The sequence below is a fragment of the Magallana gigas genome, chromosome 6 (assembly GCF_963853765.1).
Source record: "Magallana gigas chromosome 6, xbMagGiga1.1, whole genome shotgun sequence".
In the NCBI taxonomy this organism is placed as follows: domain Eukaryota; kingdom Metazoa; phylum Mollusca; class Bivalvia; order Ostreida; family Ostreidae; genus Magallana; species Magallana gigas.
In genome coordinates this window covers 23,294,546-23,311,404 of record NC_088858.1, presented here as the reverse complement: position 1 = coordinate 23,311,404, position 16,859 = coordinate 23,294,546, and the positions used below count along the sequence as shown (strand labels likewise).

Sequence of the window (16,859 nt, the reverse complement as noted above, 5' to 3'; positions counted from 1 at the left end):
CTTGTTATCTTTGTTATTGCTATACATGTGTATATAGGAGATAGTTTGCTCTGTGGTCCTAGATACAGAGCAAAGGTTGAGAGGTGTACATGGAAGCATTTGAAAAAAAGAAGGAGGCACTAATCAAATAATTTACTAATGTTTTGCAAAAAGATACTAGTGGATTAGCGATAAACTCTCTGAGTTTACATGGACTATAGTATAGGACAGATTTGATGTGAGAGATGACACGAAGCAAATTTATCTAAAATTCAAGCTTCCTTTTATCCCAACTAAAATATTTTGAAACCCTTCTCCCATAAGATTAAAAAACCAGAACGGAATAGAGGGGGGTGAAAATATTTAATATCGAAGCCTCTTTTCGTTAAGAATTAAAAATCAAAGGGGATTCAACATTTTGCATTGAAAAATAGTTTGTTTCTCCTCTCTTATAGGATATAAAAATCAGAAGGTTCACGATATATCGCAAACATAATTTGTTCAAAAGACATTCTACAGCAGGAATTGATCCTACATGTAAAAGGGACAATTTTTTTAAATCTCAAAATTCAATATTTGATTTGATGGTTCAATATTTCAAGCGATATTACTGTTGGATTCAAAATGATACACATATATGCAATGTATATGCCACTAGCATTGCGTTCCTTGTGTGTGGGTTTCAAACGTACATGTACATATCCAGTGAAGGGGGCACATGTACTCTCTTACATATAGCGGTAAATATCACAACCTCTGAAACAAATCGGTAGTACATGTATCAAGGTTGCATATTGTTTGGAGCATTATCCTGTCTGAATATGTCCTGTTAAATATTAAGTAGGTGTATTATATGTTTCAGCTCTTGTATTTTGATGGAATTTCATAATGAGGACGGACTACTTTTAAAATTGAATTGAACTAGGAATTTTAATTAGCAATGGGCCCTTACATGTTTATCGGCTCCAAGAGGTATTAATGATCTTCCACATGATCTTTTTATAAAAGTTAAGATTAAATGCAATTTTTTTTTAGTTTTCTAGGTTTTCAAGGTATATCATACATACATGACATGTATATACACTGTATACCTGGTGGTGTATTCTGTCAAATGACCAGACAGGACATCAAACACAACCGCATTAACACTGGTATGATTTCATCAAAAGACGGATTTAATTCCGTATAACTTATCTGACCAAATTTGGAATGCGTATGCATCTTTGCGATTTTCTTTCGACGTGTTAATCTAGCCGTCAATAGTTATTATTACGAGTGGGGATCGCATCAGCTTTTTATTTTGCTTATGCAAATTAAAGTGTGTGGTTGAGAGAATGTATAGATGTTCAGTTGAACGTGTGTAAAAGACTAGCATATGTTGAGTGTTTATGTAGCCGTTGAAGTCAAATTGAAAACAACAACAACAGAATTTAACGGGTTTTACTCTAACGATGTTTTTTAAAGGCTGAGTATCACATTTAATTGGAAAAAAAATAACGATGCTTCATGATATTTCATTAGAACAAGATATCGATGATCATGATATACATGATATACATGTATCAAGTTCTTATTACACTGTGTGTTAAGTTTCCCATAACTTTCTTTTCATTTAAAAGGAGAAAATGTTTACTATAACAATAACATTTCCTTTGTAACATATCTAACTGTCTAGCTCATAGGAAGGCATAAGCGTCGGAACCGAGGGGAGCCCACCTCCACTTTTTTTGCCAAGTTTGACATAACTATCAGGCACGTAGCATCAGGGATGGGCTAAAGTATCACAAATCTGCTCGCCTCCTCCACAGTTTTGGTAGCATGTAAGGAATAGAGGTAAAAATAAGGAAATTAAGAGTGATATTGAAAATGGCTGTTATTGTTGTACAACACCCCCCCCCCCCCACCCCCCACCCCCACCCCCACACACGGATTAAAACTTTAATGATTTGGGGACACTTTTAAATTTAACTTTAACGTGTTAAAATATTTTTGCTTCTGATGAAAAGTCTAGCCCCCCCTTTCAATTTGTTTCCGACGCCACTGGAAAATTGAAGCAAATCTAATTTATTTTGTGTTATTTCTTATAAACTTTGTTGTTCAATGCTTTACAAATTCTGCTTAATCCTTATAACACTTGTGCTAAATACATACGGAAAATATCGAAGAAATCAATTAATAAATGTATCAATGTAATTAATCAACTCCGTTTGAATTACAATCCGTAAAACGCAATTATTCTCATATGTTTGATTTAGCTCACAATTCGTTCATCGTGCGAATTATTTGCCGTGCGCTCAAGCGCGTTCAACTTCCGCATTTTGTGCTGTTTGCTTTAATCGCGCTCACATACACCTGGTGTTAAAATACATGTATATTCTAATAAGTAAAATGTCGTCAATGTACTACAAAAATAACATCGTCGTGGATTGAATACAAAAGCTGGTAGCCCGTACAAGTCATTCCCCCATGCTTTTGTAAAGGTACCGACTGTCAACCACGCCTGTGAACACAGGTACACAGAACTAGACTATCAAAAATTGGGAATTTTCTTCGTTATTACATGTTACATTAAATTGTTTCTAATATATTTACATATACTTCATTGTTTATTCTAACCTATGAAACTTGCATTGGACATAAAAAGCGATAATTGCACTGGCGGAAATTGACCCTGACCAATACATGTATTACATCTGCGGCCCTATGCTCCCCAAGGAGCGAACAGGAATAAGTCAGTAAGTCAAGTCAGTCAATACATGTATTTTGCATAATTAAGAATTACAATAAGGAAAATTATTAAGACCAGGAAAGCGTGTAATTTTATTAACTCTGTTTTAATTTTTATGCCTATAATTGCGGCTAGTTTTCCCGATGCTATGGTATTTATTCTAATAATGATAGCACGTTTCTTAATCAATATAAAAAGGTTTGATATCTTAAGAAGGTATGGAAATAAGGCGAACACATTACCTACAGTGAATAAGATACTGTAAAACAAGAATATCAACGAACTGATAATTCTTTCAAAAATTCGCATTTAAGTTTGCGCTCAGTTCGCCCTTCACCGTATTCAACAATGTTTCAAGAAGTCTTTAACGGTATGGAAAATTATCAAATCTTTGAGTTGTTCATAAATTTCAGAGATCGTTAAAATATTTGTTATTGAAGTTTTAAGTTGTGTGTGGGTTTGAGAAATTGAATTGATGATTGTGTAATGGTGTTTAATTGAACGTGTGTAAAAGAAGGCTCATTTGAAAGTGTAACTTTATTTTCGAAATTTGCGCAGTCAGATGGATGTTCATGTACCTGGCAATAGTATGACCGAAATTTTATTCATTAAATCTAAAGCCCATATTTTTGCTAAAATCTGTAAATGAATGAAGACGATTGCGCTCCATGCACGGATCTAGAGGGGGGCCGGGGAGGGGTCCGGACCCCCCCCCCCCCCACCCGGGAAAAAGAAAAGTTATTAAATTTAGAATTATCGCAAATATGCCTTGGAACCCCCCCCCCCCCCCGGAAAACACATATATGTTTTGGAAAGGCATCGGAAGCGGAAATATTAAGAGATATATTGAGAATTGCAGTTAAAGGTGTAGTCGGCACCCCCCCCCCCCCCCTCTCCCCCCACGGATTAGGAATTTCATGGTTATGGGAATTTTTTTTTTTGCGGGGGGGGGGGTTATGAAATTTTATAGGTATACTACGTCCCCATCCCCTCCCACGGATTAGGAGGTTCATGATTTTGGGATTTAGTTGTTTTTTTTTTTGGCTTGATGAGTAGTGTAGCTCCCAACTTTCAATTCGGACCCCCCCACCCCCCCTCCCTTGAAAAATGTTCTTGATCCGCGCATGCGCTCAGTTCAGAGTCTGCATTCAATCGCCATTCATTATCACCGCTTTTCATATTCTGTTCAGTAATCGGTCACCGTTCGCTCTGCATTCGCTCATCGATACTCACCGTTCGCTCACAGCGCAAGTTGGAACGTGGAACATTTCACGGGATGTATACAGTACATAGGCGTCAGTACACCGAGGGAGGGGCTGGGGAGAGGGCTTACCCCCCCCTCCCCCCCCAATCATTTTTTTGCAAAGTTATACCTAACCAGAACCAAAGACCATTTGTTTTGTTTGTCAAGATTTTTTTTATAGGTCTATCCTCCTTTCAATTTGCTTACGACGCCACTGTGGTAGATGCATTGCTCTTTGGTTCTTAACACAAAGTGGATTCAAACAATTGTTTAATCGATATTTAGCCTGAGATATTTCAAAATATGTCTTTTACTGGAATTGTGGGTTATTAGTGTTCAGTTGAACGTGTGTAAAAGAGGTGCTCATTTGGAAGTGGTAATTTGTCTCATAATTTACCCAAATCAACTTGGAATATTTAGATTTTGCATGTACCGGTAAACAATTCACAGTCTGGTATAGACAATGAAATAGATAATCCAGATTATAACTTAAATCAAAGGCTTTTTAATTAGATTGCATGCATTTAAACGATGTTTGGTTGAATGTGTGTAAACGTGGTGCTTTTTTGATAATTTACCCAATAATTTACCCAAGTCAAAGTCAAAATAGAAACATTTTGTATTTGCATTATATTCATATGCCTTAGATATGCTTTTTATAACGTGAGAAAATCTGAAAACGACTCACAGTCTAAAATGAGCAATCGATTGGATAAACCTGGATATGGCCGATTTTTTTTCATTAAAATCCAAAACCCATATTCTTGTTTAATTCCGTAAATAAAACAAAACAAAAAACAACTCAATGTTTTATCTCTTTTCTTGTTTTATTGCAGTCTTAGAATAATTCCCGAATTATTTTGAACAATTCGCTTATCTTGCATTCTGTGTGAAATAAAGGATTACTTTGCCGTGCGTTTGCGCTTAGTTCACGGTCTGCCTTCGTTACCGTTTACCAACCGCTCATTAAATTCAGTTAAGCGTTTAAACATAGTGCTCACTGTAAGTTTAAAGTTTGTTCACTACTGCTTACAGCTCAAATGGGCAAGTACAAGCTCATTAAATGTTTATTTACGGAACGGCCTTCGATATTTCGATATTTGGTTCAAAACTGAGCATCTATCGTTTCATATTTGATTGATACATTTATTAAATAAAATATCATCGATATTTAAAATGAAATATTATAATAGTAGGGAAAAATTTTGGAACGCTAATTCGTTCAATGAAAGTAGCGAGTTTAGTTTTGCTCCCCAATAGCTTCAAACTCCATGTAAATCATCTAATCAATAATTACTTCAAATTTTTTAAGGCAACAAACATCATTTGATAAAAGTAGCAAGTAGCGAAATGTTCTTATTATTTTGTTTTAAAGATATTCAATATTGGATGATACATCTATCAAATGAAAAGCAAGTATGGCAAAAAACAAAATTGTCAATGATTTATTGGAGAGAATATTGACGCATTCTCATATGTAATATATGTAATGAGGCAGCGATTATTATCTGTTAACATGGTTACATTTGTTTGCATATATATAAAACGAATATTATCGGGTATCTTATGAGTTTGTGTGGAGCTTAAAGCAGTGGATTATATAGCTATCTAATTTGTGTCATGCAATTTCAATGATTTCATTGATGATGTTGAGGTGTTCAGTTGTGAGCGTGTACCTGAGGACTGTGTGTGAAGTGATCAGTTGATCGTGTGTAAAAGAGGTGCTCATTTGGAAGTGTAAATTTATTTTGTCATTTTTCCAAAGTTAATTGGGGATTTTGCATTATATTCACATGCATTGAGTATGCTAAGTCGACACACGATACCCAGTCTAATTTGAACAATTAAATAGATAATCCTGATTATTATTAAAGTCAGAAGTATTTTTATTACACTGCAAATAAATGGTGTTCAGTTGAACGTGCGTAAAAGTGATGCCCATTTGAAAGTGTAACTTTGGTCACAATTCACTCAAGTCTGAGTCAAAATATACACAGTTTGTATTAAATTTTGCAATTAAAGTAGCGAGTTTAGTATTTCTCCCCAATATCTTCAAATTCCATCTGAATCAACTAATCAAGAATTGCTTCATCTTTTTTTTAAGGCAACAAACATCATTTGATAAAAGTAGCGAAATGTTCTTAATATTTTGTTTTAAAGATATTCAATATTGGATGATACATCTATCAAATGAAAAAAAAAACCCATACATGACAAAAACAAACATTTGGAGAGGATAACTCATTCCCATATGTAATATATGTAATGATGCAGCGATATTTATCTGTTAACATGGTTACATGTGTTTGCATATAAAACGAATATTTTCGGGCATCTTATGAGTTTGTGTGGAGCTTAAAGCAGTAGATTATTTAGCTATATAATTTGTGTCAATGATTTCATTGATGATGAATAGATTTGATGTTGAGGTGTTCAGTTGTGAACGTGTACCTGAGGACTGTGTGTGAAGTGATCAGTTGATCGTGTGTAAAAGAGGTGCTTATTTGGAAGTGTAAATTTATTTTGTCATTTTCCCAAAGTTAATTGGGAACTTTGCATTATATTCACATGCATTGAGCATGGTTAAGTGGACACACGATACCCAGTCTAATTTGAAAATCTGAATGGATAATCCTTATTATTATAATGGTCAGAAGCATTTTAATTACACTGCAAATGAATGGTGTTCAGTTGAACGTGTGTAAAAGTGATGCCCATTTGAAAGTGTTACTTTTTTTTACAATTCACTAAAGTCAAAGTCAACATAGGAATATTTTGTATTTGCATTACATCAATATATCACTTACTGTAATAAAAAAACCCTGAGACTTAAAAAAACCATGAGGAAACCCCGAGTGACACTGAGAAAACCCTGAGAGACCCTGAGGTCGGCACTGAAAATACTGATGTAACCCTGAGAGACCCTGAGGTTTGCACTGAGGGTACTGAGAAAACCCTGAGAGACCCTGAGGTCGGCACTTAATACGAAAATTAAAAAAAAACCTTCATTATTCAACAATTGGCGTAATCATATTTAAAAATAAATATAAACATAAGTGACATTGCATTCATTTGGTATAAAAAAAATTTAATGATGCAATTGTATATGATCAGACTTTCTCATTTAAAAAGCATCCTTAATTAATTGTAAAGGGAAAATACAGAAACACAAAGGATGAGTATGTATTCTGTACTTATTGTATGTACATTGTATACTGGTTTAACATGCCAAAAGCAAGGGACCTCATATGTTTTAATTAAATAAATTTATCATTCAAAAATTTAAAAAAGTCGCTTACATTTAAAGTATTCTTCCGAAATGAAATAGTAGTCGGCCGTAAAATGTAATGTTTTTAAAATAAAAAAACATGTTCATTTTTATTCATTTAATTAATCATTTTAGTCGCCCTATCAGAACATAATTGACTAAAGAGCATTCATAGGTTCAATTACCGGTATTTCTAATTTGAAACAAGACAGTGTATATATCATATCGCATATTCTTGTACAGTATGGGAAAAAAATAGATCGGTAAACTATTCTAATGCTTACACAGTAAAATGCTGTGAGGTTTTAAAAATAACTCCATGTATTAGTACTCTCTCTCTCTCTCTCTCTCTCTCTCTCTCTCTCTCTCTCTCTCTCTCTCTCTCTCTCTCTCTCTCTCTCTCGTAGGTAGAGAAAACGAAATAGAACTTCATTTACAAACCCGAATAAAATATGGAATAAACTGATCATGCTGATTTTGATCGCTATTACAATACATATTTCTAATTCCCGATTTTGAGCGATCACTTTATAAATGTAGTCCTTGTTCAAAATTCATATCCTTTACTATGATTTGATTTCAATGTAGACCCGGGCGAAATCACTTTTTATAGTAACATAAAATCTCAAACTCCTTTATTTTACGGTGTAATTCCGGTGAACCGTAATTCCCCGTCGTTTGCAGCTGTTTATTTTGATACTTCAAGACATATACATAGGTGGCCAATATTCAATCCTCGCCGCGGTCACTCTGTCGCGTGTATAGTCTGAGCCTTGTCTGTTATTTCCGAGGTTTTTCTTGATCCCAGACAAACAAAAGAATGTGTTCTGTACTGATACACAAAGGAGACAATACAAGGTATATCACACACAGTACTTTTTATCATGGACTTCGAATCAGAGACAAGACAATCAATGATCAGTAAAAATTGAAATACACGATTTTAAACACTGGCAATATTACCGCATGCTACATTTAGAAGTACTAAACATATATAAAGTATTTGTACATGAGAGAGAGAGAGAGAGAGAGAGAGAGCTTTGGAAGGTACTTCGTATTGGGGCGGCGAATTATTTAGTCGAAAACCGGGGGGGGGGGGGGGGGGGTGAACCGGATTTGACTTGAAATGAAGAATTTTTACGATGTGTCTAATTTTTTAATTTAATGTTACATTGTACATTGTATTATTGACACTTATTTGTATTGATGGTACTATAAGAAACAAAAGCAAAATCATTGCACTTCAGGTTTGTTTTAATGACACACACATTTCATTAGAGGAATTTTTAAAATATATATAGACATCAATTTTGATTCAACTTATCAATCTCTTTTGTGCATCGTAAACATTCAAAATTGGATATCTGTGATTCCCGTGCTATGTTAAGATTGAATTATTTAACTGGTCCCTTACTTAAAATTATTAATACAAGACAGACAGACCTCGGAATTTCCTTTCCCTGCCTCGGCATTTCCGGTAACAAGAAATATCAAAATTCAATCGGCTGGAAAATATTTCTAAATTCGGAAAGTTCAACAATTTGAAATTGAATTTTTGCTTGCATAATGTTTGAAGGGGGGGGGGGGGGGGACCTTATATAAAAAATCTTGACAATATGGAGAATAATGCAAATTTTCAAAATCGTGAAAATTATATGTATTGCTATATATGGGAGGGGGCGTATTTATCAATTTATAGCACATTTTCATTGTTAATTTCTTTCAATTTACTTTAATTTCTTACGTGCTCCCAAAAAGAGGAGGGGACTCCATGTGCATGTTGATTCATATGTAATCCAAATTATTTTTGAGAGAAAATCGATGCTACGTGCCTGGGATGTACGTGTTTAAGTCTGTATATGTATGAGTAATAGAAAAAATTATACTCAAATTTGTAAACTAAGTGGGTAGAATGAAGCAATGTTTAAAACTTACTACAATAGAGATTTTCTTTGACATTACACTTCATTAACATCTTTCTTAGACTGAAATTGACACATATACAATCCTGCAGTAGGTAGTTCACACCATCTATAAAATTCAGTTTGTTTTATCTGCTGTGATATAGACGAGTCAGACAGTTCTTGACTTTGACTACGTGTCAAACCTTTACAATCATTGAAATACCGGACACGGGTATAAGTGTGTTTTTTTTTTATAATTAAAAGTTGGTTTAACTTTGTCAATTAAAAGAACTCTCATAAGAACGATCATGAGACTGTTGCTCAACGTGAATATGTAATCTCGCAACGTTTTACTATCAATGCAAGATTTTTGGTTTTAGTTTACATGCTTTGCCACTAGTACGTACAAGATACAGTGTTATTTTCGCACCGGGATATTTTCGCTTCTACTTACGGGTTTGCCTTGCCTTGCATTCGCCCCAACAATGTTGTTGTAAAATAGAGATGATATGAGACATTAGAATTTGCCAAGTTTTAATCCGCTTACTGACAAAAAGAGCAAAATGAGCGAAAATAAAACTGAGGCGAATAGTTCCCCTTATATAGTTTTAGGACACAATTAACCTTGGTTTTGGCTGTTGCTTTTCTAATCTTATCGGGCGGTATCTTGTCTTGCATTCAACTATCCCTACTGACGGGTATCGGAAATTGGCGGTATACAGTATATATATCCCCTCTGACTCGTACGAGAATTCGTATGATGATACGCATGATCGGACGAGCGTCGTTCGCCCTATGGCATTGCTGCACGTTCAATCGTCTGATCATTTGGTCTTTCATGCGATCCTTTCGCATTATCTTAAACACTCGCTTTCATTGTACAACACTTGCATATAGACGCAATATATATCGCAAGATTCAATGCATTTATGTCGCACAACGGTCGCTCCGAATCGTTCGAATTTCATAGAGTACTTTTTCATATGCGATTAGTTTGGCAACAGTTTGCTAACTATATCTATTTTTTCGGTCGCTTGAATATTTTGTCGCTTCAGCTCGTGCGCCAACTGTGAAAAGGGCTTTAATTAATTTTGAAGGTTTAATTTCTAGGGGCTTTACAGGTATACGGAATGGCCATCAATGTTCTATTCATTTTCTTTATTTTTCCATATTAGATTGATACATTTGTTTAATTTTTTCATTGATATTTAAATTGAGATATTAATATGCAAATGTTTTTAAAAAGTTACATAATATGGTAAATGAAAGTGAATTCTATCATGTATCAAATTCTTTGTGAAAAGAGACAAATGTTTATATACAGATGTTGCTAATGAAAAAGAAATACATTTTCTAAGACTACATGTAATTAGGGAGCATGAACGAGTACACATACATATCGTCAGCTCTTAATGTTGTTAATGCAATATTTGACTTTCCAAGAAGCGCAGTTGACAATGCACTTGCTAATCACTGCTGCGACCTGAGTTCGATCCCCATGATCGACAGTGTTTGGATGTGAAAGGGTATGGCGGTCGCCCGCTTGGACACGTGGGTTTTCTCTGGGCACTCCGGCTTCCTCCCACGTCAATTACCCGCTCGCGCTTACATCCGTGCCAACAAATAATAATATAAGTTGTAAATCAATTGTTGTAAAATAAATAAAGTTCATTTTAATGCAATACTCTGGAATATATGTGATATAGAGATTTTGGACGCGTTTTAATGGGGTGTTCAATTGATTGGGTGTATATGGATTTGTGGAGTTGTATTGAAAGTGTGTATAAAGATGTTCACTTGAACGTGTGTTTAAGAGGTGTTCAATTGGATGTGTAAATCGAGTGTTTATTTAGCTAGCGCCAAGTCAAGGTAAAGAAAAGTAAAAATAGAAGAAATTGCAACCGATCATGACAATCCTGAAACAAAAATGAGTTCAATGGTGTTTTTCGTTTTTAATTTGAGTGAGTACAAATGATAGTGTCAATTTGGAGGGTGGGGAATGCAGGTGTTGGATTGGCACCGCTTACACGTATGTGTGTGTGTGTGTGTGTGTGTGTGTGTGTGTGTGTGTGTGTGTGTGTGTGTGTGTGTGTGTGTGTGTGTGTGTGTATTTATTTGTCATAGTTATTAAATTAGTCATAGTTATTAAATTAGATTTTTAAAAAAATTATCGTTGGTCTACATATTTCTATATAATTTCTTTTTCCAACCAAAAAGGGAGAGGGTTACCACACGGAGAGCAGAGCTGAATTAACACAGGGGCTCAGATAGTCGGATAGTGGTTCCTGGAGTTCTTTATTATTTGTTCCCGAAGACAAAAATGATTAAAATCAGCAATCTTAAGCGTATCACTGAAAATTCTTGTTTCAATCATATGAAAAAAGGGAATTCACTGTAAATTTTAAACAAAGCAAATTCAATGAACACACTTTTTTAACGTGATTGAAACAGGGGTTTCAGTGAATGTTTTAATACAATACACAGAAACACTTAAAGTTCAGATTACTGATTTTAATCATTTTTGTCTTCGAAGACAAAATTATAAAGAACTCCACTTTCCGACAGCCCTGCTCTGAACTCTGAGAGAGAGAGAGAGAGAGAGAGAGAGAGAGAGAGAGAGAGAGAGAGAGAGAGAGAGAGAGAGAGAGAGTTTGTAAGTAACTAAATGTTTATATCAAATATACAATTTTAATACAAGGAATAAGCAAGAAATTCATGCATTGTTAATGAATATATATTTTAACGAATAAACGAATAAACCATTCAGATTAATATATTATTGTATTGATACATACAGCTGTACAATATTGTAGAAATTGTAGAAAGCAGCCTTGCGCTCCCGGAAAACGGGCTATATGGTATAATAACCCGTAGCTCTACGAGAAATCACCGGCAAATGTATATTCAATTTTCCGTATATACTAATAGCTATATACATGCATACTCCTTCTTTGTATGAATAGTTGGTACTAGTATTTTCAATAATGAACTGTTTTAAATGAAATGATTTGAATGCATGATTTTATGTTTAAAACAAAGTTTGTAATGATATAATTTATATATCGAAAGTAAAAAAAAATCTTCCACCCAAGTACTAAAGAGTTGTATTTAAGCCATCATAATTAGCACATTACTTATTAGTCTTTATCTTATTTATTACATAATTTATAAGTATACATGCACATGTACGTGTTTCCTTCTTGGAAATTTGTCATTGGTGTTGAAGTCTGTCCCAAGATATTTTTGCCGCACATTTTCTTTAATTGTTTTATGTTTATAAAAAAAACTCTTTTTAGTCTTCTAAATACGTCTATTTAATCTTAAACTCTCTTTTTACATGTAAATACCCGTAGTCTTTCAGGCCGATTGCAATCACGTTAGAGGAGTATAATGTTAATGAGAGGGACCTCTGAAATCAGATCACGAACTTTTTGAAGAAAAAAAAATGTCTGACATAACAATGACAATCTCGCGTAATTCTGCGTTCGCGCAAACATAACGTAATGTGGTGAATCTTGCTATAATTTGTTGAATGATTCCAATTATATTCAAATTCAAATCAAACATTTTACCCGGCATTTTATGAATTCGTTGCATCGTTGACATTTTAAATATTTTGGAATATTTACATTCACTTTCTTTCCCCCTATTAAATTACATTGATTAATTTGAGTGATATTTACACATAACACAGACGACCTAATCACCAAATCTGGTACGTATGAATACGATTTTCCCTCAGTATTTCTCGAAGAACATGACTGACTCTCTTCGCGCCTTCAAACCGGATCACGACCTGATTTGATATATACATAAATTGCGCTGATTAACATTTCATTGATGTAAATATTTTTAAACAATTAAATGAAATCAATTTACCATTATGCCAAAGGTTATATTCATTGAATATTTGTGTTTTATTGAGTTGTTTGATTCTTTATTCAGCAGTTACTTATGTGTTATTTACCGTTCATGCTAATACAATTAATGAGGCAACCCAAGAAATCATGGTGAATTTGAAGCAATATGAGCTTTATTTTTTTTAGAATTTTATTTTGCTGCAAAAACCTGCTAGTATGATAAGTCTGCATGTAACTTAAACTTTTATGTTATATTAAATGAGATTTTGCAAAAAAAAAAAAAAACCATTAATTTTGTCAGAAGAAAGATTTCTCTTCTAAGGAATATATAGCAGATCAATTTTTGTACAGGATGACAATAATTAAATTTTACCCCAATTTAGGCTTCTTAATGGGTTTTCTCACCAAATGTGGCTAACAGAAATTTAAAAACCATGATATGTTTTGTCATTTTAAGAAAATAACATTTTCTTTAAAAAAAATTCAACAAGAAAATTGCAGCTCATATTGCTTCAAATTAATGCTGTGTCACGTTTCGGCCAGAGACTTCACATAAAAATTTCAAATTAGCGTTCTTATTCTAGGACAAACTAAACTGAATTGGACACACAAAATAAGACAAGATCTTTGAAGGGTACAAACTCAAATAATTTGATCTAAAAAGATACGAAGTATTTTTTTCTTTTTTACACAAGACAGTTTGATTGTGGCAATTTTCTGCAAACGAGGGGATTCATTCATGGAGAAAACGCGTACAGTTTGCATAATAGGCGCCGGTGTTGCAGGCATAGCTGCCATTAAACACTCCCTTGAAGAAGGATTAGCCCCAATCTGCTTTGAAAAAGACTCGGATTTAGGTGGGATCTGGAACTATCACGACGTTCCCAAAAATGGCGACCCCAGTTTGTACAAATCCTGCTGCATCAACACGAGCAAAGCGATGACGTGCTACAGCGATTTTCCAATCCCAAAGGAATTCCCAAACTTCATGCACCATCGGTTCTTTAAAAAATACTTGGATTTATACGCCCAAAATTTCAGTCTGCGGGACCACATTCATTTCGGGCATTGCGTAGAGGAAGTGAAAAAAGCAGACGACTTTCCAGATTCGGGAGACTGGATCGTTACTGTACGGAAACTTAAGACAGAACATGTAGATACGAAAAGGGTTAATTACGTCATCGTGGCTAACGGCCATCTTTATCGACCAAATGTACCAAAATGTCCGGGGCTAGACAAATTTGCCGGAAAAGTAATTCACACTCACGATTACAAAGACTTCAAGGATTTTGTTGGAAAGAAAGTTCTGGTTGTTGGCGTTGGGAACTCGGCATGTGATGTAGCGTGTGAAATAAGTCGACACGCCGAACAGGTGAGTGAACAATAATCAATAAAGATTCATTCAGAAATACTGATACTTTTCACATAAATTGGTGAAAAAAGGTTCTATACAAACAGGCACGTAGCATCAGGGGGGGCCAGGGGGGTACCTGGCCCTCCCACTTTTTCTCGCAACAACAAATTTTTTAAAATTTACATATAAAAAAATGAATTATAATGGAGTTGGCCCCCCACTTTTTTGGAAGTTAGTCAAAAATTGATATGAAAATTAGGAAATGAGTAGTCAAATTGAAGATACCCCCTCCCCCCCCCCCCCCCACGGATTAGGAATTTCATAATTTGGAGGGAAAATTGTTTTGGTAGGGGAGAATTTTTTTTGGAAGTATAGTTGAGTCTATCCCCCCCCCCCCCTACGGATTAGGATTTTGAAAATTTTTGGAAACTGTAAATTTTATTTTATTATTTTTTTTTGCTTGTCAAGATTTTTTGGATGGGTCTGGCCCCCCACTTTCAAAAACGATGCTACGTGCCTGACAAAAGTCAATTCAGCAATATTATAGCAATTGGTGAAAACATTGCATGTAATTTGAGTATTTTTAAGTATTTTTAATTTAATGAAATTAATAAAATTCCATAGGAAAATTGTATTGTATAGGAAATCTTAATATACTCTTAGGTTTACATCAGTACAAGAAAGGGGACATTTATAGTACAGAGGGTGGCCGATTTTGGGCGCCCTCTAGATCAAGTGGCGGTCACCCGATTCTCCCAGTCACTACCATCAAACTACATGCGGCCATTAAAATTCAAAATCTTCAACAAACGATACGACCTGTCCAAGTATGGATTGGCTCCAAATGGACCGTTCCGGTTGACTGCCATCGCAATCACGGACGAGTTACCTGATCGTATAATGCTTGGGACGATTACCGTAAAAACTGACGTAGAGCGCTTCACGGAACATGACGTCATATTTACCGACGGGACCACAGTTAAAGATATCGACGCTGTTGTATTTGGTACCGGATATCTGCACGATTTTCCGTTCCTTGAGGATGGCGTGATAAGAATTGAGAACCAATTTCCTTTCTTGTATGACCATATTTGGCCCGTTTCCCTGGAACCATCAACGTTGGCTGTAGTAGGGTTAGTTCAACCTTTCGGTGCTCTTCCAGCCATTTTGGAGATGCAGACACGGTGGGTAACTCGAGTATTTGCTGGTCATTGTAACTTACCGTCTGCTTCGAAGAGAAGACAAGAAGTAGAAGAGAGGCTTTTGATGATCAAAGGAAATTCCGACTTGTCCCCCAGACACTTCATTGTCATCCACGCATTGCGTTACATGGATAAGCTCGCGGATTATATTGGATGCAAACCAAATCTCACGAAACTTTTTTTCACAGACAATGCTTTTTGGAGAAAATTGGTTTTTGGACCGTGTACACCCCAACAATGGCGATTGGAAGGACCAGGGAAATGGGATGGCGCAAGAGCTGCCATTGAAAATGTGGAAAAGAACATGTGGTTTCCCATGAAAACTCGCACTGCGGGAGTCGATCTGACCAAAGGACTTTACAAAGAGTGGATAGACTTGTTGAAAAACGTGGCTTGTGTCTTTGCGATAGTTGGAATTTTGATATACTTGATATCCAACAGAGTTATATGGAAATTCAATTACTAGACTAAGAGTAACTGAAAATATCCCATTATATCCCAAACTAAAGTGACAGAAAAACTGTTACCTTTAAACATAATTTGTTGTTCAATATCATATCGAGGATATATAAATGTTTTATAGAGATTCAATATTGAATGAAAGTTAATTGGAAATACTTCTTCAAAGAAAATATTTTCACAAGTGCTATAGTTACTAGTAAAATAATTTGAGATTAATATAAATTTACTAATTGTAAAAAATTCAGAAAAGTGCTTGACTGGACATAGCATCTAAAATTTTCACGATCACTCGGCAATGGGAAAGCTTTTTTATGTTCTTTGCCATGCGCTGAACTGGGAATTTGCAAATTATGAGTAAATTACTAGTAGTGAAATTACATAAAAGACATTATTATTATGAAATAGTTATCCTTCATCAAGTCGATGACATATTAGTGATACTTATACTAGTATGTTATTTGTACATAGTATATTGTCTTTCCACAAAAAAGATGGGTGGATAAGGCGTGTAAAATGACCATACGCGGTCGGACAGGCTACTAAAAAATTAAAGTATCAATAAATCTGATGGGTTTTTTTTAAATCCTTGAAAACAATATATATTTAACGAATCATTGATATTTAACCTATAGGTATGTTCAATACTTGGAATATGTTGACTCAAACAGGCGTGTACGTATCAAACCCTTCAAATACTGTCATTTTTTAGAACTTCAGGGCATTTTCTTTTATAGAGTGGGTCTGTGCTCCATATTTTTCTCATAGTCTAATTAAGGTCTATTGGAAAACAAACCGATTTCAATCAACAAAAACGTGGAGAGATGACCCACTATACATTAAAAATATAATTTTGTATCCC

General features: G+C 34.9%; 1 protein-coding gene across 1 annotated transcript; it reads left to right on the top strand.

The window, feature by feature from the left end:
• Positions 1-13,570: 13,570 nt before the first annotated feature.
• Positions 13,571-16,153, top strand: LOC105330090 (flavin-containing monooxygenase 5). The gene is made up of 2 exons (XM_011431666.4): positions 13,571-14,354; positions 15,000-16,153. Exons 1-2 carry the CDS (start codon positions 13,722-13,724, stop codon positions 16,002-16,004), a joined length of 1,638 nt encoding a protein of 545 aa, XP_011429968.3. The 5' UTR covers positions 13,571-13,721; the 3' UTR covers positions 16,005-16,153.
• Positions 16,154-16,859: the final 706 nt, after the last annotated feature.